The following is a 23,583-nucleotide window of genomic DNA, read 5'->3' as shown; positions in this document are numbered from 1 at the left end:
CTTAAAGAGAGAGAAAGAAAAATGGAAGAGTGGGGTGAAACAAAACAAAACAAATCCTTCTCCTCTGTTCCAGCTCTCTTTCTCTGTCTTCAGAACAACCATCTCCCATTTCTCCAACAGCGAACCATTCATTTCAACAGAAGAAACGTGACATTGAAATCAATACAGACAGCAGTTAGAACATCACTGAAGTACAGTAAAGTACATGGATGAAAATGCATAAACTTCAGTCAATATTTAAAACTGGACATCAACTGCAGAAAGTCCTGGGGTCACCAGGTGTCAGTTTTGACCCGGAAGTACAGTATATTGAACTCCTACTTTAGTTAATTTTTTTCCCATTGAGAGCAAGGAGGCATTTATTTAAAGTTTGTTTGTTTGTTTGTTTTGCTGGGGAAGGGAAGGGGGTGTGTCCGCTAGTAGGGCGAGAACCGACTGCACCCTCCTCGGTATAGGCTAGCCTGCAACATCAAAGATGAAAAAAGAACTCCAATCAGAACTCAGTAGAGCAACCTTGGGTCATATTGATATTACTGGCTTCTCTTTTCCAAAAGAAATGTTCCTCCATTTTTCCATGTATTTGTTTTGTTTGTTCCTTGTTTGTTTAGCTGAAATGAAAGTGTAAAGACCTAAAAAGTGAAAGTGTTACAAAAATGTTTTATAGAGTTTCAGCATAGTTTTTACAAAGTGTATGTGTGTGATTGTGTGTGTAATGACGTGTGTGTGGTGTCTAAAAAAATCTGGGATACGAGATGTTAAGATTCCCACCAATTAGTGACTAAAGCACAGCTTTGATCGTGCAGTCAAGCAACAGTACTTTATAGAGGCCAATCCTCCCTGTGTTAAATAGGTCAGTCAGATACATAGCAGCACATTCATTCTCTTTCATATTCTAATGAAGATGGTCAGAAGGCATGCCAGGGTGGATTCCTACTTCCTGCGCTCCCTCACCTCCCCTGCCCCCTGCCCCCTGCCCCCCGCCCCCTGCATACTTCTCCTACTGTACCCCCCCCCCCCCTCCTCTAATCTGAGCTCTGTGCTCTGTGCATGGTCCTGTGTCTCCCACTGGCCAGACTATCTACAGATCCTTAGCTAGCTCAGACTTCAAAGGCTGCTGATCTTCCTGGGGTTCTCTCTTCTCTTCTACGGCGTGGTCACACCTACCATGGCCACATAATGATATCAAATTATTATAATATTACTTCACATAAAATTAAAGCCAGACCTCAGTACAGACAGCATAATGTTTACCTTCAGACTTCAGGAGGTTGGCCTGATGCTAACCTCAGGCATTGGTGCAGAGCTGACGCTAATGCTAGACTAGCCCAGCTCTAACCTCCTAGGGCCTCATTAAGACCAGGCCTTAATCTCAAGGATGGTAATGGAACATGATTCATTCTCTGGGTCCCCAGTGGGAAAAACTTGTACTGGGGCTCCAACAGAAGTAATCTGCCTTTCAAGCACTGTCACTGTTTGGCTTGCTGAGGGGTCAGACTCACTGTTTCATCCCATTCGAATCTCCCTACATCCCTGCAGTGTATGAGTTTGTGCATGTGTGTATGTGAGTGTGTGGAAGATCTAAGTGAAGTTTCGTCAGAGTTTGTTAGCGAGTGGCAAAAAATGATCAGTGCATGGTGGAAAAAGGGAGGAGATTTTCAGAGGAAAAAGAAGAGAAGTAAAGAGTAATAAAGGACAGAAACACAGGCCACAGTTTTAATTAAGCAAATGAAGAGGAAAAGAATGGTCGTAATTAATGAAGGCTTTTAGCTAGCAGCTGCATGGAGGGGGCTGTTGGGGAGGGGGCAGGGGGGGGCTGTGCTCTCGGCATCACACGCATGTCGGCACACAACACCCCTCTCATCTGTCTACGGAGCTACCTCAACACTAATCAGCACGGCTGGACTGGCTCGGGCGAGCTGGATGCCGTGATGTTACTCCTCTGACTCTTTCTCTCCTTTGGTTTTGTCCGTTTTTCTTTCTTTCTTTTCTAAATTTCTCTCTTTTTCTTTCTCTTTCCTGTGTGATATCCCTGAGCACACTGAAGTGCGCCGCTCAAGACGGTCGTTAATCTTTGGAGGAAGTCCCTGCCCGCACCCGCGGAAGAAAACAAATTGCTCGTTCTGTTTTTCTTTTCCCTTTGTTTTGGGCTGTTCTTTTTTCATCTTTGATGTTAGCTGCAAAAGCTAGCTAAAAACAAACATTAACCGGTCCACTGTTTCCCCCTGCTAGAATTTAGGAGACTCCTCCTCTCCGTGAGGGAAACGATAGTCAGTCTCAGTTGGGTTTCAAACAAGGAGCTCCAGGCCAGTGAAATTGAATGGGGAGTTTGAGAATAAGGCAACAACCCATTTTCATTTACCGAAGTGGCAGAACTCACATTAAACATTCAGCAGGCCTGTCTTAGAAAAACACATACAGGAACTGATAATGCAACTCCCCTTAAAAACACATCAGTTCAACTCCCCCATCTGGGATACCCATTCTAAACACTATAGATCTACACATTACACCTCACATTAATGTAAACTGGTCCAGACAGGGAGGGAGAAGGAGAAGAGCTGCACTCTGGTAAAACAAGCATCGACCTGAGGTCAATACCAAACTTGCAAGACTGAGCCTGCGTCAGCAATAAATTTATTGAAGGGAATCATGTTGTCGCCCTGACATTTTTTCAAAACGTTAAACCAATTTTTTTTGTAGCTATTCTCCTTTTTTTCCGCCCAGAGATATTCAATACTGTGAAATGATGACAGGGCTCTGTGAAGGACGACATTATGACAACAAAACTACAAGTGAGGAGCCATTTTGATGGTGTGTGGCAGAGTGGGGTCAGAGAGGATGAGGACTCACCATAGTGCCAACGCTGTATGTGGCTGCAGGGCCGAGCGTGTGGTGGTAGGGGTCTGCAGTTGCATAGACTCTTCCGTAACTGGAGAGGAGACACACACACATCAAGATGTCAATACATGAACATGTCTGAAACAAACAGAATCTAATTGAGGACATATTGGTGGTCCAACCTCTAGTAAATACGAACAGGCCACGTGTTCCCTTTAAACGTTTAGCTTGCGTTTAGCTTACATTTAGCTTACGTTTAGCTGATGTTTAGCTTGCTTTTAGCATATGTTTAGCTTGCTTTTAGCTTACGTTTAGCTTGCTTTTAGCTTGCGTTTAGCTTACGTTTAGCTTACGTTTGGTGGGATGTCTGGTCCCATGTCTGTGCTACGTCTGTTCTATGTCTGGTCCCTGAAGAAAGCCAGCCTCAGAGAGTAATCCTCTACTGGTCAATCCATTCATTTTCAAACATTGGTAATTGTTTTTCCTGCCATTGGCTTTGATTGAAAACGGTCCTTAAGGTTTGCTAGCGGACAGACACCGTGCGGTGTCCACAATGAGTATGCATGAGACACCAACGCATCGGGTCGTCGATTTTAACGGGGATCTGGAGACAGGATCTATAATCATTTCCTCCTCTGCTTCACGTTAAGGAGCCCTGCACGGCAGGACCAGCGTGTTACCCATGCCTCCCTGTAAATGTACATCGTAAAGGTGAGAGGCTGTGATTGCAATGATTTGTTTTAGCCGTTTCGGGTTTATGAGAAAAAGGAGTGAGTGTTTTATCTTTCGGAGGGTGGGAGAGGGATGAGATTAGAGTGAAAACCTACCAGAGAGAAGAGGTGGAAGAGAAGGAGGGAGAAAGAGAGGGAAGAAAGAGAAAGACCAAAGAAAAAAAGATTGAAATAAAGAGAAAAGGGGTAGGGATACAGATGGAGAGAGTGTAGGAAGACAAGAACAGAAGGAATGAACTACAGAGGCCAAGAGACAGAGCAGAGAGGGAGGGCATGGAATATGGAGGGGGACAAATTCAGAGAGAGTTAGAACAAGAAACGGAATGAGGGAGAGACGAAGTGAAAGAACGGAAATGGAGCGATGGGGGTGAGCAGGGCGAGAGAGGGAGAGGAGAAAGAGAGAGCAGTTCCATCTCTCCTCCTTGCATTGCCCTCCTCTTTTCCTCCTTGTCTCATTCTTCCTCCCCCCTCCCCCCTCCTCCATTCCTAGTCCTCCTGCCCCTCCACCTGTCTCTGTGGGGTCATTCCTTCTACCTTTGCCCTCACTGATTCTGAACTAATCCTGCCATCCTGCCTTTCATCCCTCCGTTCCTCCCTCCTGAAGAAGGGGAACGGAGGGGGCCAACGCAGACCGCTTCATTAATCCCTCTCCTCATCCTCTCTACTCTTCTTCATTGGTTTACTCTCCTCTGGAAGTGAGAGATGCCAGCAAAGGTCTGGAGGGCAAAGATAAGGCAATGCAGGGGGTTGCACCCTGGGGCTTGCGTGACACGGAGGAAGGGGTGCCAGGGTATGAGTGGTAAGGGTGGAAGAGGGGTGAAGCCAAAGACCAAACTGAGGGGCTGTAGGGAATGAGGTGCAGGAGGAGTTCGGATGAAAGGGGGATGATGAAATAATGGGACGCATTCTGAAAGGTAAAGTTAGCAGTATAACTATTCCAGGACTATTCAGGGATATGATAAAGACAGTAGTGTGTGTGTGTGCGTGTGTGTGTGTGTGTGTGGGTGTGGGTGGGTGGGTGGGTGTGAATCCTCCACGGTGGAGATAGGACAGACAGCAGTGATCCACTCTCTCTCAGTTCTTGCAGGGCTCGGTTCACCCACAGTAAAAAAGCTGAAGAAAGCCCTGTTCTCCTCTCCTCTTTCTCTCTCCACTTACTCCACTTATTCACTGTAAATCATCAGAGCTAAAAAGAATGAGAGAGAGAGAGACAAATACCAAAAGTGAGGGAGAGATAGAAAGCTCCTATGATTTTCAGTGGAGCCACTGGAGCGAGTGAGGGAACAGGAGGCAGACACAGAGCGCAGAACAAGGGACGGAAAAAAGAGCAAAAGATAAAGAGAGATAAGGAGAGAGGGAGATGAGGGAGGAGGAACGGAAAAAAAAAGAACAAAATGGAATAACTCTGGTGGAGAGACAGCCCTTCACCTCCCTGCCTCTCGCCCCCTCAGAACTCCCCCAGAGTTTCCCCCTCCTCCTCCCCCTCCCCACCTCCTCTCCACTCCTCTGATAAATCTTACATTATCTGTGGCCTACAGGCTCCCTCCGCGCTCGTCTCTTATCTGTTCTGACACGCTCAATCTCCCCCAGATTAGCTCCTTCAACACCCTCACAGCCCCACACACAACCACCGCCAGACCCCCAACCTGCTGGGGCGATCTACCCAGGGAAGAGAGCTCCAATCTTGGCCTGACCCTGTCTGGATACTGGGCCCCTGGAGGGTAAGTGGCAGGAGATCAGTGAAGGACATGGGTGAGGGTCGAGGGGTGGGTGGTTGTTGAGGTGCTGGGGTTTGGAGAGGTGTTCCCTCAGGTGCTTCTATCTAACCCCCTTTCTCCAGGCTGCATGTTGGACAGCCTGTGAGTTCAGTATGGTTCATGTTAGACTCCTGACAGTGTTAAGCTGTTACTGTGTAGGAACTATACAGGTGAAGGTCCTCCTTGTTCATGTTAACGCATTCTTCCTGCCTCCTGCTCAATCCTTAAGGTGTGATGTTCGGGGGGGGGGGGGTCTAGGAGGGAGAGAGGAGGTGTGTAGGGGAGAGGGAGGGAGGTAGGAGGTGTGTAGGAGGGAAGGAGGGAGGGAGGAGGTGTGTAGGAGAGAGGGAGGAGGTGTATAGGAGGGAGGGGCGTCTTAAGAGACTTACCTGTCGCTGTAGGCAGCTGCTGCAGTGGCAGCTGGCTGGGCATATCTGTAGGCTGCATAACCCCCCTGAGATAAGATCGAGGAGAGGAGAGAGGGAAGAGAAGAGGGACGGAGGAGAGGAGGGGACCGAGGAAAGTAGGAGAAGAAAGATGTGGTTACAATTCAATTACAACAATATTGAACTTTGAAGATAGTAGTCTGTAAGGTAATTATTGTGAAGGAGAAAAAGTGTGTGTGTGTTTAGAGAGTTGTGTGTGTGTGTGCAAAGGTATGTGTGAAGGTTATCACAGTAGCGATTAACGAGGCAATAATTAATAGAAAAGAATGGAGCGCCTGATTGAAGTTCTCTGAAACAAGTAGAACCCATTCTACTATAAATACGACACAGGGTTTGTGTGTGTGAGAGTGCTTACGTATATTTCTGCTCCGTAGAAGCCGTCCTGGTAGACCACACTGTGGGGACAGGATAACACACAGCAACACACACACACACATAAACAGAGGTTCAGATGAGATACAACTGTGTCATTTGTGAAGCCCACTACACAACACACTAAAACTACACAGTACACGACGCACTAATACTACACACTACACCACACAACTGGACCACAAAGATGGTGAAGGAATCTGCTGGTGTTTCTCCATCTCGAATAACAAATAACTCTCTCTTTCTCTCTCTCTCACTTATAACCCCCTCTCTCTCTCTTTCCCTCTCTTTCATTCTCTGCCCCTAACCCTCCCTCTCTTTCTTCAGAGTGCAGGCTAATACATTTCCAGTGGAGTGTGCAGGGCAGGGCACAGCAGTCCATTCACCACCGAATAAAGAATGACACATTCAAAAAAAGAGAGACAAATTTGGCCATTCTGGAATCAAAGAGCAATTTTCCGCTCTATTAGAAAACGCCTTTTTGTTTTCCCCCGCCATTCTCCTGTCATGGAGAAGGTGTTTGTGTGTGCGTGTGTGTGTGTCACACTTGGTGAATGATATTTGGATGTGTGTGTGCCTGTGAGTGTAGTGCTCCCACTCATAGAGAGCTGTCATAGGACGCATGAATGTGTGTGTGTGTGTACTCACGCTCCATAGGCGGGGATGGGTGGGGGTGGGGGTGCGGCACGGAATGTGTTGTAGACAGCACGACCCCTCCCTCTCAAATGGGCTCCCCGATAGGCTACTGCTGCCCCTGCACTGGGGTAGGGAAACCCTGTTACTGAGGTGAGGGGGCAGAGAGAGAGGGAGAGATGGAGAGAGAGAAGAAATCAAGAAAAAGAGAGAGAAAGAAAAAGAAGGAGGGAGATGGAGTGAGAGAAAGGGAGAGAGGGGGAAAGGGTGAGAACGTCAGTAACATTTTTGATTATTGTGACAGACATCTTAAACCTGCATGTTCGTGGAATCCCAGCCAACAGTATTGTTGAAATATATACAGGTGTGTGTGCATGTGTTGGATGCAGGCCCAGGAAGCCAGTAGGGAGGTGGTGGGTAGGGAAGTGGGTGAGACACAACGAGCTGGCTCGGCCAAGACAAGAGAGGGAGGAGAAGAGAAGGGTGGAGGAGAGAAAGAGAGAGGGATAGACTTCAGACTGAGAGGGAACAAGAGGTTTGTGTGAAGGTGCATCGAAGGTTAGACCCAATGTGCTGGCAGTGAGAAAAAGAGAGAGAGAGAGAGAGAGAGAGAGGGAGAGAGAGAGAGACAGAGAGAGAGAGAGAGAGAGAAAGAGAGAGAGAGAGAGAGAGAGAGAGGTGGGTAGAGGTTAGACTTGTGTTGGCAGTGGCGACAGGGAGCAGATGGACTCTATTGTTTTAGAACAGCAGACTTCACCTATGGCTATCCTTCATCTCTCTCTCTCTCTCTCTCTCTCTCTCTCTCTCTCTCTCTCTCTCTCTCTCTCTCCCTCTCTCACACACACACACACACACACACACACACACACGACACACATGAATGGCATAGTATAGGGGAGCAAGGTCTTGCTGGTGTGTGTGCACTTACAGTATATGTGTGTGTGCGCGTTTTTGTGCCTTCAGTTTGCCAAGTCGAAGGCCTCTCTTTAACCTTCAATCAACGTGGGAGCATGGCCTTCACACACACAGGGCCAGCTTATAATGGTGGCCACCTACACACACACACACACACACACACACACACACACACACACACACACCTACACAGACACACACATACAAATGCAGGAGCAAGGCCTTCATTCACACAGAGACATCTTATCATTATGCCCAACTACGCAGCTATAGGCACACACACACCTCTCAGGCACACAAACACACACACCTACAAACACACATTCATGGTCAGATCAGGATCTCGTATATTGCATGTGTGTCGTCCCCTGAGCCAGCGACCAGGTGATGCACAACCTCTAACAGACTCAACCACAAAAACATTCAGCCACAGACACAACTGCAAACACAAATCACCCCTACAATGACACAACCCCAAACAGTGAATATTGTCCTTCTGGTTACCAAGCCAACAGCCTTCAGTCAGTTGGAGGTACCGAGCATGGCTCCTCACGGGGTGTCAGCCAGGAGAGCTCCAGGCCCTGTCTGCTCTTTGCTCCTGACTGCACACAGATCCCACCAGCCTCTCAGAACATCCGTGACCCCCAAACCTCCTCCACTCCTCCTCCATCCCGCTCCTTGTCACACACACCTATGTGTGCCGGACGTGTATGAATGTAATCCGATGATGAGCTACATTTCCTGCAAGCTACAGCGCCGCAGTAATGACCTATGAATCATACAGGGTCCTGTTCTGACAGACGGAGGGCCTGTAAAACACAAACACAGCACACACACACAGCACACACACACAGATGCACCCAGCACACACCCACGTAGACCCATAATCAGGACAAGTGTTTGTTTGTGGAGGTTGGAGTCAGACAGATGTAGAGGTTAGCTGGGGTCATGCTGGTTAAAACACACAACGGGTTATGAAGCTCCCTTCATCTGCTTGAGTGTGTGTGGAATAGAATTAGAGGCGGGTTAGTGATTGGAATGTGTATGTGCATCTACGTGAATGACCATTTGTAATACTCTATTTTTACATGGTGACGTCATATGTATGCCTGTTTGTGATGTACATTCGACATGTAAAATACACACTCACAAACACACACACACACCAGGCTGTTTTCAAAACACACTCACCCTGAATCTAGTTAAACAAATGGAAGCGTGTGTTTTAAACACCTAAATTGATTCAGTAATAAAAGCTGGGGTCAGCAAATGACAGTGACCTCCACCACTGTGAACCAATCACATCGCTGCAATCTGACAGACCCCGGAGTCAAAGTAGAGTCACCCTTCCAACTTGCAAATTTTCCAGCATATGTTTAAAAGCGGGCACCGCTCGGTTATTACCCTGCAGACGTTTTGCATTTTAATCTTATTTGTTGTGTTCTGGTGAGCCCACTGCCAAGCATCTCATACCCTCAGCCCCCCCCTCCCCCCCCCCCCCCCCACACACACACATATAGCCCAGCTCTGCATATACTCAGGACACAGTCAATCAATCAGTATTACATTTCCCTCATTGTCCTTCATGCCCATGCAGTCCACTCCACTCAGTCAGTCACACACACACACACACACACACACACACATCCACGTGCACACTGACACACACACTCACATTTTATATGCATACTGTACATGACTGGTAGTCCCCTGTATCAAGGTGTATCCAAGGGTCGGGGCACCTGGGGTGTGTGTGTGTGTGTGTGTCTACAGGGGCAGGCTGAATAACCTTCTCTAAGGTCTGGGTTCTGGACAGTGGATAGGTGGGAAGGAAGGAGAGGAGACTTTTATTTAAAAAAAGGTAGCGAGGAGGAGGGGAGTGGTAATTTAGAATGTAAAGGAATATTGAGTTTCTCATTCCACCTATGTACCCTGGCTGGGTTCAATGTGGACTGTGACCCTGTCTGTGTCTGTCGGTTCCTGTCACTGTCTAACCACGTGTGTCAGCCTACAAGTGTGTGTGTGTGTGCATCCTGTGGGTGTGTTTACATCTGTTTGTCTGTGTCTTCGTCTGTTTTTCCGTCGGCCTGCTTCTGCCTAGAAGCACGTGTTCGTCTGCCTGTAAATGTGTGTGTGTGTGTCTGTGCCTGTGTGTGTGTGTCTACATGTGTGTGTGTGTGTCTGTGTCTGTGTGAACTGGGTTCAGTGCTGAGAGTGGCCGAGCTCTCTCCTCTCATCTGTCATTGTGTTGAATGGGATTTGAGCACAATAAACCTGTAGCCGGCGCAGGAATGGAGACGGAGTGTTCTGTCACCGCTCGGCGATTTATGGAGCCCAATTCCGCTGATCCGCGCTCGGAAAAGCCGTCTGATAAAGAGTGATTAATCGCTCTTACATCCTGCTCTATTCCCGCCCAAAGTAGATTAAATGCAGCCATAATTATGCCAGAAGAAACCCCAACCCAACACTTCCTCTCTGGAAATCTTTCATTTTTCATATTTCGAGAGGAGGGATCGGGGTGGGGGCTGGGGGCAGAAAAGGAGGCAGGAAGAACGGGGGAGGGAGAGGAGAGACGGAGGTTGTTCTGGCTGTAAAAGGAGGGGTTTTCCCCTTGCGAGACCTCTCTGATTCCGTTTGGAAACAGAAGAGAGAGAGGGAGGGAGAGAGAGAGAGGGAGATGCAGTTCAAAAAGAGAGGGGGAGGATAGGAGGGAGGAAGGAGGGTTTTGGACATAAAGTTGAGTTTTTATTCCTGCATGTAATCTGCTGAACGAGTGGATGCTGTGATCTCACACAAACAAACACACACACTCACACACACACACACAAACACACACACACACACACATACACACTGTGGTCTCTGCTTTCCCCCGGAGATGGAGGAGAGCATATGGTGTCGTTTAGGCTTGGCAAACTTTAGTGGCGTGTTTAAGACGACTGCACACATTAGCACGTTGTAAATCAGCCAGAGAGCTAGCCTCCGCAGTCAAAGCTGGGCTGTGTGTGTGTGGGTGTGAGTGTGTTTGAGTGAGGAGAGGGCGGGAGGGGTTGTTTGTTGGTGAATGTAGGTATGTGAGATAATGTGTGTGTTTGTGTGTATTATACCTGTGTGAGTGTGTGTGTGCGTGTGCATATATGTAAACATATGTATAAACCCAGATTGATATTCAGATGTAGCATGCTGGGTGATGGTTTGGGATGTTCTGAGTTACGGGGTGGGTTTGAGACAGGAGAGAAGAGCGAGGGAAGGAAGGACGGAGGGAGGGAGGCAAGGATGAATAAAAGAGATGGATGGTCTCTCCCTGTCAGGGCGGTTATTTAGAGGAGTGCTGTAAAGCTGTCTGGGAATGAACAGACCTCCACTAATGAGCAGAACTGAGAGCAGTTACACAGACCAGACAGTCACACACAAACACACGCCCTCACACACACACACACACACGCTTAGATGAACACAGCAAGAGAATGAGACAAATACGGAGACACAATACAAGACAGCCAGACAAACAGGAAGGTGGACTATAGAGATGTGTTATAGGATGTACAGTCTGTATAGTTCTCAGTCTTGAGGCCAGTGTTGTTTTACCTGCATAAAATTCAGGACCATAGACAGCTCCCACCACCGGGTTCAGCTTCCAGCCTACAGAAGACAGACAGGGGGTGTTAGCCTAGCATACTGTTAGCTTCTAGCCTACAGGAAACAGACAGGGGGTGCTAGCCTAGCATACTGTTAGCTTCTAGCCTACAGAAGACACACAGAGGGTGTTAGCCTAGCATACTGTTAGCTTCTAGCCTTCAGGAGACATACAGGGGGTGTTAGCCTAGCATACAGTTAGCTTCTAGCCTACAGGAGACACACAGGGGGTGTTAGCCTAGCCTCCTGTTAGCATAGCATCCCATCGCCTTTATGACTTTTGAGTGTAATGTCAACCTAGCCTTACATCTCTCTGACTTGTTATCCCATTCGCCTAGCTTTCCAAAAGTCTCTTCGTCATTAAAGCTGGCCCAGTGATCTACAGCAATGCTAAGGCCACCATATTACACAGCCTCAAGTGCTAATAATGAGACAGACAGAGGAGATACACAAGGACACACAAGGTGCTGTGGTGTTGGTGTTGTGTTCGTATGGTGTTGGTGTGGCAGTCCTTGTGTGGTGTTTTTGTGGCAGTGCTGGAGTTGTGCCAGTGTGGTAGTGTTGGTGTAAAGTTAGATTGGTGTTGATGTTGGGGTGGTGTGGTTTTGTTGTGGTAGTGCAGGTGTGGTGTTGGTAGAGAGTTAGCGTTGTGTTGGTGTGGTAGTGCTGGTGTGATGTTGGTAGAGAGTTAGCGTTGTGTTGGTGTGGTAGTGCTGGTGTGATGTTGGTAGAGAGTTAGTGTTGTGTTGGTGTGGTAGTGCTGGTGTGGTGTTGGTAGAGAGTTAGCATGTGTTGGTGTGGGTGACAGTGACAGATGGAAAGCTGCTCAAGCCTCATTCTCCCTGTCTGCCCCACTCTGAGTTAGGGATGGTGAGATGGAAAGAGGGAAGGAGAGAGGGAGGGAGGAGAGTGCTGACATGTCCAGCCATTTAATTCCTTGCCTTGGCTCTCCCTTCCTCTTAACCCCCTCCCGCTTTCCTCCCTTACTCCGTTCCATCCGCATGAATGAGTGTCAGAGAGAGTGAGAGAAGGAGAGAGGGAAGAGAAGGAGGGAGGAGACAGGGAGAGAGGGACCCTAAACCTTTCAGAATGAGGCATTTTATTTGCTCCATCCATTCGGGCATTCCCTTTCTCCTTCAACAAATTCACCCAATCTAGCGTTTTCTCTCCATCTCCATCCTTATTTCTTTCTCCATCATTCCACTCATGTCCTCCCCTTCCTCTCCTTCTGTTTGGATCCTTCACTCTCACGCCCTCCTTTCATCCCCCTCACATTTCAAGCCTGTTGACTTGAGTAGCTAACATTTCCTCAAACCTGCAGATGAATTATAATGAGAAATACTGTATATTGATCTCTATAAATGGAAAAAAGGATGAAAAGAGATATAAACATTGATAAGTCTAGATACCTAGAAAACATTGATTTGAGTAAATAAACCAGCCCTGGTTTGGCCCTGGTCTGGCCCTGGTCTGGTCTTGGTCTAACCCTGGTCTGACCCTGTTATGGTCCTAGTATGGTCCCATTCTGACCCTCATCATACTTTAGTTATGGACAGCCAACATTATTAATCAATTTCTCAGTTTGCTGAATATTGCATCTGTAGCTGCATTACGCTACAAGGTCTGCCTGTGGCATTGACAGCGGGGAAGGCAGGGAAAGAAAGAAGGGATCTGGAGGAGGGGGAAGGTGGAGGCCCAGTACAGGAGGGGAGGGGTGGATGAATGATGGAGGGATAAAGTTGAAGGGATGTCTTACCGTTTGTGTAAGGATTCGCCACCTTCTTATTGGTCATTACTCTGGCTGTTGCGTTGTTCACCTGTGGTCATGGAGATGCAGGTCAGATGGTTAAACAGCACACACACGCACACATTTGCACTCTCCCACACACACACACACACATACACTATCAGACTGATGTGGTTAACAACCTGACAGGCAGCATGCAGCAAGACAAGGATCTGATCTAAACAACAGGACCGGCAGCATCACAAACCAAAAAGGAAGAATCTTATAAAACAGCAGAAACAGAAACAAATTTTCTACATCATACACTTTGACTTTGACTGTGTGTTTGTCTCAATAAACCCTCCACCAATCCCTCTAAAAACAAAATCAATTTCCCTATTTTCCTGCATTTCTCACTCATCGGCTGCTGAGGAGAGAACTACCCCCACCTCTCCATTCGTATCAAGGAGAGTTTAGCGTGTTTCCCGCCATGTTAGCGTTTCCCCTCAAACACTAATTAGCGCTAATGGCTTCCATTTCCAATGGGTCAGCCGAGGTCTTTTAGCTTGAGGCTATGCTAGGGTAGCCTAGCCGGTTAGCGCCTGGTGTGATGTATGGGCCCAGGTATTGTTTATGCATTGCATAGATTATCCTGATGGGGGATGCAGGGTCGAGGAACGTGATGAAAAACATCCTGCGGCCTTGGAGGAGCAGGGAGAAATGGATAAAGAGAGAGGGAGAGAGAGAAAGAGAGAGAGAGAGGGAGAGAGAGTTTTTTGCCCCCAAGTGTGTGTTATGAAGGCAGGAGGCTAAGTGCTGGAGGTTTAGGATAAACAAGAGGGATTTAAAGCAGTCTGGCAGCTCTTTGATACCACTGCCACAGAGTTAATTTAAACATGTATTTACCAGGAAGGCAGCGAGAGAGAAAGGGAAAGAAAAGAGAGAGAAAAGGCAGAGGGAGAGAGAAAGAGAGAGGGAGAGAGGGGCACAAGACTTCAAACTGCTGAATACATCAAGCCAGGGAGCTCTTTGTGCCCCTCAAACAGACTCTGATCTGAGCTCATTCACATGCCCCTGGTAAACACACACACACACACATATGCACACACATACCGTTATTTACGCGCACACACATACACACACACACACACACTTACGGATCAGAGTTCAGCATGCAGCGATCAAGGTGCAGCAGGCAGAGAGGAGAGAGGGATGGTGGAGGAGAGGAGAGGGGGACGGCAGGCATCGTCAGGCAGGCAGAACAAGAGAGAGAACAAGGGTAGGAGGAAGGGGGGCAGAAGGAGGGAGGGAAGGAAGGAAGGCACCTCTATTTTGCGTCCCTCTACGATTGTACCATTTAGTTTCTCCCTGGCACGGTCTGCATCGGCACTCGTTTCAAATGTTACAAACCCAAAACCCTGGGGTCACAACCAGGAAGGAGTGGAGATGAGGAGGAGGAAGAGAGAGAGACAGAGAGACAGAGAGAGATAGGGAGAGAGAGAGAAAGAGAGAGAGACAGAGAGAGAGAGAGAGAGAGAGAGAGAGAGAGAGAGAGAGAGAGAGAGAGAGAGAGAGAGAGAGAGAGAGAGACAGAGAGTGAGAGAGAGAGAGAGAGAGAGAGAGAGAGAGAGAGAGAGAGAGAGAGAGAGAGAGAGAGAGAGAGAGAGAAAGAAAGAAAGAAAGAAAGAAAGAAAGAAAGAAAGAAAGAAAGAAAGAAAGAAAGAAAGAAAGAAAGAGAGAATTAGAAAGATGAAGGGATCGGCCGAAACAGGCCAGAGGGAAAGAGATGTGGAAGAGGAGAGGGGAGAGGGAGGAAGGAGAGAAAAGAAAGGGAAGAAGAACACACAGTAGGTGAGCTGCAGGAAGAGAGAGGAGGGTTTTTAAGCAGAAGCAGAGAAATGTGATCAGGGTTAGTGAAACAGTAGAACCACCGCACACAGCCCTTCACACAGGAGACCTGATACACTTAACCCACAGCCTCCTTTCTTTGCGTGTGTGTGTGTGTGTGTGTGTGTGTGTGCATCTCTCTATTTCAGAGGCCTGACACCGGTCCTCTCAGGGATCAGCAATAGGAGCATTCACAGGATCAATCGGACATAATTGAATTAGCACCGGAATGGAAGCATTCATGCACACACACACACACACGCACACACACACACACACACACACACACAGAGTGGTAGGGAGCGATGTGCGGTGTTCAGCCGTGGGTCCTGTGGGGGAGTAGATAAGTGCCACACAATTACAATCCCCCCAGCGTCACTCAGCTGTGACGCACAGCCCCCAGGCGCAGCTCGCTCAGGAGGCCTGCTTGTCTGGGCCTGGAGATGCAGCTCGCTCACAGAGCCCAGCGACTATCCCTTCGCTTCTCTGTAATTGGGTTTGAAGGAGGCAGAGTGTGTCCCCGCTCTCAATGGTGTCTTTACTGTGTTTTGGTGTATTGGGGACAGCCGGCTATGACACTATTTCTACTGGAGGAAAAAGAGTTGGATGCTAGACATTTAGGCTTCCCTACCAAATCCAAGATACACACACTCCTCACCTGCCACACACACACACAGACAGGCATGTTGAACTGTGTACTTTGGGTCTGTGGAAGGCTGTAATAACTGTGTATTCACAGCCAGCGTAGTAGTATTTAGTAGTAGTTAATGCAAGTATTTGTGGGAATATACAATACTTATAGCTGCACATCCTGTGTGTTCTGCTGTACATGATCAGGTATGTAGACCCAGACTCCCAGCAGAAACATCCCTCTGACCCATAGATAACACTGATAGGTTTACCACATAGAGCAGCAGAATTAATCCTCCTGACATTTTAGTATCACTGTTTTTGTCCTCCCCTCCTTTCCCACATTGCTCCTTATCTCTCTCTTTCTTGTTTTCTTTCTTGTTTTTTTATTTTTCCTTTTCTCTATCCTCTCTCTCTCTTTCCATCCTCTGTCTCTCATCCCTCTTTCTCTCGATTTTCTTCCTCCCTCTTAATCTCCGTTTTCTTTTCCTGCTGAAGTAATGAGGGTACACACACACACAGAGAGACAGAGAGCCCTCAGAGACACATTGTTCTAGAATACTATGGGGGGATGTTTCTGCAGGAAGTGAAGAGTGTTGTAGACTGTGTTTAGCATAAGGCAGGTAGACCGAGAGGATTTGCTGTGGACGTGTTGGTGAAAGGCTGGAAGTCTGATTTACAGGATTGTTGACCATATACGGTTTGTATTTTAGATGCACGCACATCTTATTCTAGCTGTATAAACAACGGTGCTTAGAAGTTTGACAGACTCAGCATATAAGAATTGTATGTATGTATATATATGTCTGTATATATATGTGTGTCTGTGTGTCTGTGTGCATGTGTGTGTCAGAGCATGGTTAAGCAGGTGTGTGTTAGAGTGCTTGGAGAAGTCCAGTGTCAGCAGTAAGCTAACTGAGCTCTAGCTGTCCTCCTCAATGTCCCAGAGTCTGGCAGGAGGGGGAGGCTGAGAGAGAGAGCCCCCAGGCACCAGGACACCCAGGAGCCATGGTCATTATTACACAGAGGGGGGAAGAGAGGGGGGAGCGCAGGGGTGTAGAAAGAGAGAGGGAGAGAGAGGGGAAGTGAGGAAGAGAGAGGGAAAGGGAGTGAGAGAGAGAGAGGGACGCACTGTAAATTGACAGATGAGGGTTACAGCACACTTACCTTGGAGCCTCGCTCGTTAAAAATAATCTCCACGTCTAAAATCTTCCCAAATTGCTGGAGAGAGAGATAGTGGGAGTCATAAAGAGAGAGAGAGAGAGAGAGAGAGAGAGAGAGAGAGAGAGAGAGAGAGAGAGAGAGAGAGAGAGAGAGAGAGAGAGAGAGAGAGAGAGAGAGAGAGAGAGAGAGGGGGAGAGAGAGAAAATATTAGAATGTCACATTCCCAATAATTACAACTTTCACCCTGGCTCTGAAATAGAATCCTTTACTGTCAACCTAGTCCATTAAGAGTATACACTGTACAGCCCTAAACACTCTTTACAGTACTGCCCTGTTCTCTTAACATTACTATACTGCCCCCTTCACTCTTACAGTGACATCACTATACTGCTCTATGCACTATTAACACTCCTGGTCCACAGTTACTGTAATGACCAAAGCGGGCGGGGCACCAGTGGGGGGCGAGTGAGAGGCAGGGCGGTAAGTTGTAGAACCATAATCACATATTTTGTTCATACCAGCGGCCCTCACAATGGCTGTGACTGTGTTGTGTGAACCCACATACACACAAACACACACACACATGCACACACACACACCTACTCGCTCATCTCTCTCTAGAGAACGAGAACCTTTCTTAATAACAACCAGGGGAGATAGCAGGAAGAATAACCAATCAAGAGCAGCTATAATATAAACCATACATTTGTTTATTTTCCCCAGTGATGAAGGCCGCCATCATCATGGTAATTACCTGTCACCATGGTGATCATCGCCTGGTCGTTATGCGCTGGACTCCTACAGCCTTATCTGATCTCAGTAATAATGTTCCTGATTGAACCAATTCCTCATCTTAATTGGCTGATTAGAGCCAGACTGAGGGGGGTGGGGAGACCACACCTCCTCTTGGGCCTAGCTGGGGGTTGTCATGGTTATGGTATTATATTACTATATGTGTGTTTTCAGGCGTTGGCTTGTTACTTAAAGTGTGTACGTGTTTGTGTGTGTGTGAGTGTGTCTGTATGTCTGTCTGTCTTTGTGTCTGTGGGTGTGTGTCTGTATGTGTGTGTCTGTGTCTGTGTGTGTGAGGGCGTGCAGTAGCAGGTCACCAGTGCTATGCTAATGTTAAGCCTTGGTTCACCAGAACAGGACCTTGAATCAAAAAGTTTATTTCAATAAATAAATAAACATACTGGACCTAGCGTAGCACAGGCAAGGTCACACACACGCACACACGCACACACACAGACACACACACGCACACGCTGCACCTCCTCACAAAGAAGGGGAATCCTCTCCTTCTCTGAGCATGTGCACACAGATGGATATGTGTGCGAGCAACTGTGTGTGTGAGCAGGTGTGTGAGAGCAGGTGGGTGATGTGTGTGTTTGTGAGAGAGAGCAGGTGTGTGTGATGTGTAACAAGTCCAGGTATTTTATCTAGGTGGTGTGTCAGCAGGTCATTAGCAGCAGAGCAGAATAAGAGCGATCCTCCAGTCTCCTAATGACTGGAATGAAAGCAGCCTTTAATTGTTGTCTACAACGGCCATCTTATTTCATTAGAACTAATTACCCTGTCAGTTGGCTGTTAGGCCGTGGAACACACACACACACAGCCACACACACACACATACATGCCTGGCCCAGCTATAGCAAACACACACACACACACACACACAATAATGCAAATCTGCAAAAACACACAGAGAGGCAGACACACACTCTCCTTGAACTTCTCAGTGTGGGCTCCCAAACAGAGACGGGAGATTTTAACTGTTCGTTTCAGATTCAATAGGCCTGTGGTGCCGGTGAAATATAAACAACTGAATAGTGTGTGTGTGTGTGTGTGTTCCAGTCATGGTGAGCTGGGGAGACGGTGTAATGGCTGATTTGTGATCCTCGATGTTCCCTCTTCCTAAACCAACACTCTAAAGCCCTTCATCAGCACTCATTACCTGGCACCACATGGAGACCAAACACATATCAGTAGCTCTAATGGTGAGGGTTGATGTGTGTGTGTGTAGGTGAAGCTTTATGTCTCCACATTGGTAAATGAGCAAGTTCCATTACAATCCCATAATTCTCCTACTTCACCCTAACCCAACATACCACCCTCACATTCATAAAAAGAGACGAGAGAGAGAGAGAGAGAGAGAGAGAGAGAGATAGAGTTTGAAAGGGAGAGATGAGAGGTAGGAAGAGAGAACTTATGGGTAATCAGAATGTGGAATGTTCCCTGCATTAGGCTGCAGCAGCAGTTCCTGTGTGGAATGCTGAGAGCTGCCTGGCGCGTGGAGACGTCTAGGAGTAGTGATTACGGGAGGAACTGCAACCATTAAAACTCCATTAGAGGAGAGACCCTGATGGAAACCTCACACTGGAGTGCCACCCGCACATACACACACACACACATTTACCTGAAGCCCACCTCTGCAGTGTGTGTGTGTGTGTGTGTGTGTAATGATTCATTAAGGATCCCTGCCTCTGGGAATGGGGGTGGGGGGGACAGTGAGGACCCTCTTGCGGCCGGCTGGCTAAGTGCCTGCGTATTAATTAAACATGGTGCGGCCCCTCTCCAGGGTACAGAGGTAGCTGCAGCATCAGATGCTGGGTTTCACTCTGCGTGGCTTTGAGTGAACAGAGCCCAGTGCAACTGCTGCACCGCAGGAGCCGACCGCTGACATTCTGGCTCCCTGTCTCTGAGCACAGCTGGATGAAGCTATCAGCTGCCTCATGTTGTGCAAGCAGACACTCCCAGATCCTCATCTACATGCTGATAAATATACCAGTCTGTCTGTGGGCTGAGTCAGATGAGGTAGTGTGCTTTTCTTTCTCCTGATGGACTTGATTTGACTTAGTGAGCAGTGAGATGTTCCTCCACCTGTTCCTGAATGACCACAGTGCATGCTGGGAGTTGCAGTCCTAGTCTGCAAGTGACTAATTGGTGGTCAGATTAAGTGTGGGGGAATCCAGAGGTGAGGTGGTGGTGGTGGTGGTTGGGAGGATAGGAGACTTAAATGAGTGGAGTGTTTCTCTGAATGCCAGTTATTCCACTAACCATTAGAGCTTCATACAAAGTCTGGCCTTCCCCTAAATCTGTTCTCCCTAATTAGGAATTAAAGTCTAATAAGGATGGGTAATGAACCAGTGTCTCACTGCTCTGAGGCCATTGCTGACACACCCACACAGGCGCGCACACACACACACACACACACAGACAGACACACACATACAGACAGACACACACAGATTTACACACACTATTATACACACACCCAAACATTCTGATGCAGGCATGCAGACATACACACACAGATTCACATACACACAGATGCACACGTAGACACACAGACACAGACACACACGCACACACACACAAAAGCACACCTGCACACACAATCACCAACCACTTATTCTGTAGACTTTCCAGTGCTGGAATGTGGACCGTAATAGTTTCAGGGAGTCGATTGTGCAGATCGAGATAATCAGAGATAACCATTCAACATATGGTGGGCTGCTTCTCTTTACAAGACCAGCATTGATGTCCTGATATTGCTGCAGTATAATGTCTGCAGCTGAAAGGTCCATTAGCTAGAATGCTCTGGTAAAGCCTTAGTGTGGGGATGTGGTGGAGACATGTCAACAGCCCACCATAATATGATACACCAACTCTATTAAACAGTAAAAATGTTTTTGATGGGGGAACAACTGTGGTGTGTGTTTGTGTGTGAAGTTATTTTCCACACTACCCAAGAGAGAATGTAACCATCAAAAGGTGTCCTGATGGCTTTTAAGACAAAAAAAGAAGCTGGAAAAACAAGTTTGAAAACTATTCGTTTTAAACATCCCCCCCAAAACTTTACTGGAGATAGTTTCAGTGCATGTGGTCACCCCACCTCCCCCAACTGCCACCCCCCCCCTCCCTCCCCCAAAAAGAGAGAAATGAGGCTTCTCTTGATAGCCTCCCCTACCCCTGCCACCCCACCAGACCTCTGGGGGGGCCTGGTCTTCAGAGGTCTTCGTCAGCGCACCCCGTCTTCTAACAGCTTGAGAGGAGCTCTGAGCACCACTGATTGTCGTAAGGGCGACCAGATTGTCTGTCTCTTCCAATCCTTCTCTTCTGGGGTCCTCCCTTTCTCTTCTCTCCCCCGTCTCTCCTCTCCTCTCTCGGTGTCACTGGCTAATTGTGCTGCAGTGCTCAGAGCCTTGGAGACCCTGCTAAGTGACTGGGGAGTGTTGAGTCAGAGACTCCCAGTCCTACATTGATACACACACACACACACACACACGCACGCACACACACACATACACGTAAATCCTCCCGACGCCCCTAACAGGAGCTGTCACCCAACACACACCTAATGAGGATAAACTCCCTTTTAACCGCGCTGAGGAATCCCATTAATTGACTCTCCATGGCGGGACCCTTCCATCTCCACTCCTCTCCCCAGATCAAGGGCTCCGAGGCTGGGGAGGCGAGGGGGACGGGTGCCCCTCTCTGGAGCACCGAGCCGGAGGGAACAGATGTTCCAGTCCTTCAGAGTAGGGATAAGTCTCCAGCCTCCTATTACAGGAGATGTTAGAGCCAGGCTTGAACACTGACACCAGCAAACACACCATCCCTCGCTTCTCTATACTTTTTCCACTAACAAGCCAGCTAATGCCAACACACACACAGACACACACAAGCACACACACACTGGTTCTCCATGTATGTGTTTCTCAAGTGCCTGGGAACAGGCTGTCATTTCAGTTTCTCTGCGGTCGTTTTTTGTCCTGCCTACCTCTTTATCTTTTTCTACCTCTCTTTCTCTCGCTTTCTGTCTTTCTGTCTTTCCACAAGTAATCACACCAGCAGAGTCTCAGTATCTCCGAGGCTCAACTCTCCACAGAGCCACGCGGACAGCCTGTGAACTGACAGTTCCAGGACTCTCCTCACAACTCGATGGAGGAACTTTCCACAGAGCTCTAAGTCACTGAGGTATTCTGAGTTCTTCTGGGGATAAAGGGGTTCTGGTTTAGAGCTGGCTGGAGTGAGGGGGGTTCTGGTTAGAGCTGAATGGGGTGAGGGGGGTTCTGGTTAGAGCTGGCTGGTCTGAGATGACCAGAAAACTAGGTAGATTGAGGATGGAGGTCCTATCTTAAACATACATCTTGTTCAATAGTTCAATAGCTTCACATTAGCGTACCCAACCTGGAGGGTGAGGGTAAGGGTGATCCCAGCCCGGCCTGGTTTAGGATGGTTTGCTCTGTCAGTCTAAATGACTTAAGACATTCCTTCTGAACCACAGGGACATGTCTGCTTACAACTCCCCTCCAAGGACTGGTTAAGGGCAGCCCCCATAGATAAAACATTCATTCCTTATCCTAATTTGGGTAGAAAGCTGTGTGGAGGTTAAAGGGTGAATTATTTAGTATGTCTCTAAAAGTTATGACAAGAATATCTTTACCGAAGACAGGGCAGGGCAGAGCAGGACAGTTTCCTAGAGTTCCAGTTGACCAGGGAGATCACACTCTGCTGTATGCTTACACGGAAGGTGTATGTGTCTTTTTGCATTTGTGTGTGTAACTGTGTATGTGTGTGTGTTTGTGTCCATGTCTCTGTCTATGTGCATTTGTGTGTGTGCGTGTGTGTGTGTACTAGGTCAACACTATTTGTCCTGCGTATCCTGGTCGGGAGATGTGCTTATGATGTGCTCTATGACACTCCAGCAGTAAACATGTCAGACCCAGCGGAGAATGAGAATGTTATCTTCTAGATCTTTCTGCCCACCTCTTGTTCTGCCCCCTGGGGATCCTCAGTGTGTTCAAGGTTGAGGGTGCAGCATGTTCTTTCTTCTGAGTTGGGTGAATTTGTTTTGATTGGACGCACCGTGGTGGATCCTGATGCCACAGGGTTTAGCTGTGGCTGGGAGGACTGTGCTGTGTTTTGCTGCTTTGATGCGCGTGTGATGTCTGTGATCTTTGATGTCTTCTGATGTGTTGTGCGCTGTGTGTTGGCCATTGCTGAGGACTGAGTTTTGTTTTATATGCTATTGTATGGTGGCGATATTTCATGTTATGTAGTGTCGTATATTATTGTGTGGTAGTATTGTGATAGCGACGCATTGTGCGGTAGGATTGTGTGCTGTCGCTGTATTGTGTGCCAGTGTGCTCAACACTCACCCCAAACATCTGTCTGAGGTCGGGATCCCGGAAGCGGAAGGGGATGTTGGAGACGTGTAACCTCTTGGGCTGCTGCTTCTCCGAGGAGTCTGACAGCTGCAGCTGCAGCTGCTGGGAGCCCTCTGTCTGCGCCACCTCCTCCGCCTGCCCCACCGGAAACACAGGACAGAAAAGGTTAGTTCCTACCCCTGGGACAGAGTTTTCACAAACACTGGATGCATTACTGTAATAAGAAAGGATGGATAGGGAGACGACAGGTCCTGAGAAAAGGCTAGATGAAGAACAGAGTGATAAAGAGAGATGAAGGGAGAGAGAGGAAGAGAGAGAGAGAGCAGGAGATAGGGAGAGAGAGAGAGAGAGAGAGAGAGAGAGAGAGAGAGAGAGAGAGAGAGGGAGGGAGAGAGAGAGAGAGGGAGCGGTAGAGAGGGAGAGAGAGGGAGAGAGAGGGAGAGAGAGAAAGGGAGAGAGAGAGTGAGAGAAAGGGAGAGAGTGAGAGACGGAGAGAGGGAGAGAGAGAGAGGGACAGAGAGGGAGAGAGAGAGAGAGAGAGGGAGAGAGAGGGAGAGAGAGGGAGAGAGAGGGAGAGAGAGAGAGAGAGAGAGAGAGAGAGAGAGAGAGAGAGAGAGAGAGAGGGAGAGAGAGGGAGAGAGAGAGAGGGAGAGAGAGGGAGAGAGCTTTTTTGGC

The 23,583-nt window shown here is 48.0% G+C and overlaps 1 protein-coding gene across 2 annotated transcripts in view; it reads right to left on the bottom strand.

Annotated features, from left to right (window-relative positions):
• Window positions 1-416: 416 nt before the first annotated feature.
• The window catches only part of rbfox3a (RNA binding fox-1 homolog 3a), a 218,308-nt gene continuing 195,141 nt past the window's right edge, over window positions 417-23,583 (bottom strand). For both annotated transcript variants that reach the window (XM_084670214.1, XM_084670213.1), the window contains 10 exons: window positions 22,900-23,043; window positions 16,739-16,792; window positions 14,380-14,472; window positions 13,085-13,145; window positions 11,281-11,334; window positions 6,793-6,925; window positions 6,128-6,167; window positions 5,716-5,780; window positions 2,851-2,929; window positions 417-461 (listed from right to left, as the gene is read on the bottom strand). In XM_084670214.1, the coding sequence (XP_084526340.1) occupies window positions 417-461; window positions 2,851-2,929; window positions 5,716-5,780; window positions 6,128-6,167; window positions 6,793-6,925; window positions 11,281-11,334; window positions 13,085-13,145; window positions 14,380-14,472; window positions 16,739-16,792; window positions 22,900-23,043 (768 nt within the window). The remainder of the gene's footprint in view (window positions 462-2,850; window positions 2,930-5,715; window positions 5,781-6,127; window positions 6,168-6,792; window positions 6,926-11,280; window positions 11,335-13,084; window positions 13,146-14,379; window positions 14,473-16,738; window positions 16,793-22,899; window positions 23,044-23,583) is intronic.

The sequence above is a fragment of the Hypomesus nipponensis genome, chromosome 13 (genome assembly GCF_054491055.1).
Source record: "Hypomesus nipponensis isolate SF chromosome 13, ASM5449105v1, whole genome shotgun sequence".
NCBI lineage: Eukaryota > Metazoa > Chordata > Actinopteri > Osmeriformes > Osmeridae > Hypomesus > Hypomesus nipponensis.
Note: the sequence above shows the minus strand (reverse complement) of the source record. Positions and strands in the feature narration are given on the sequence as shown.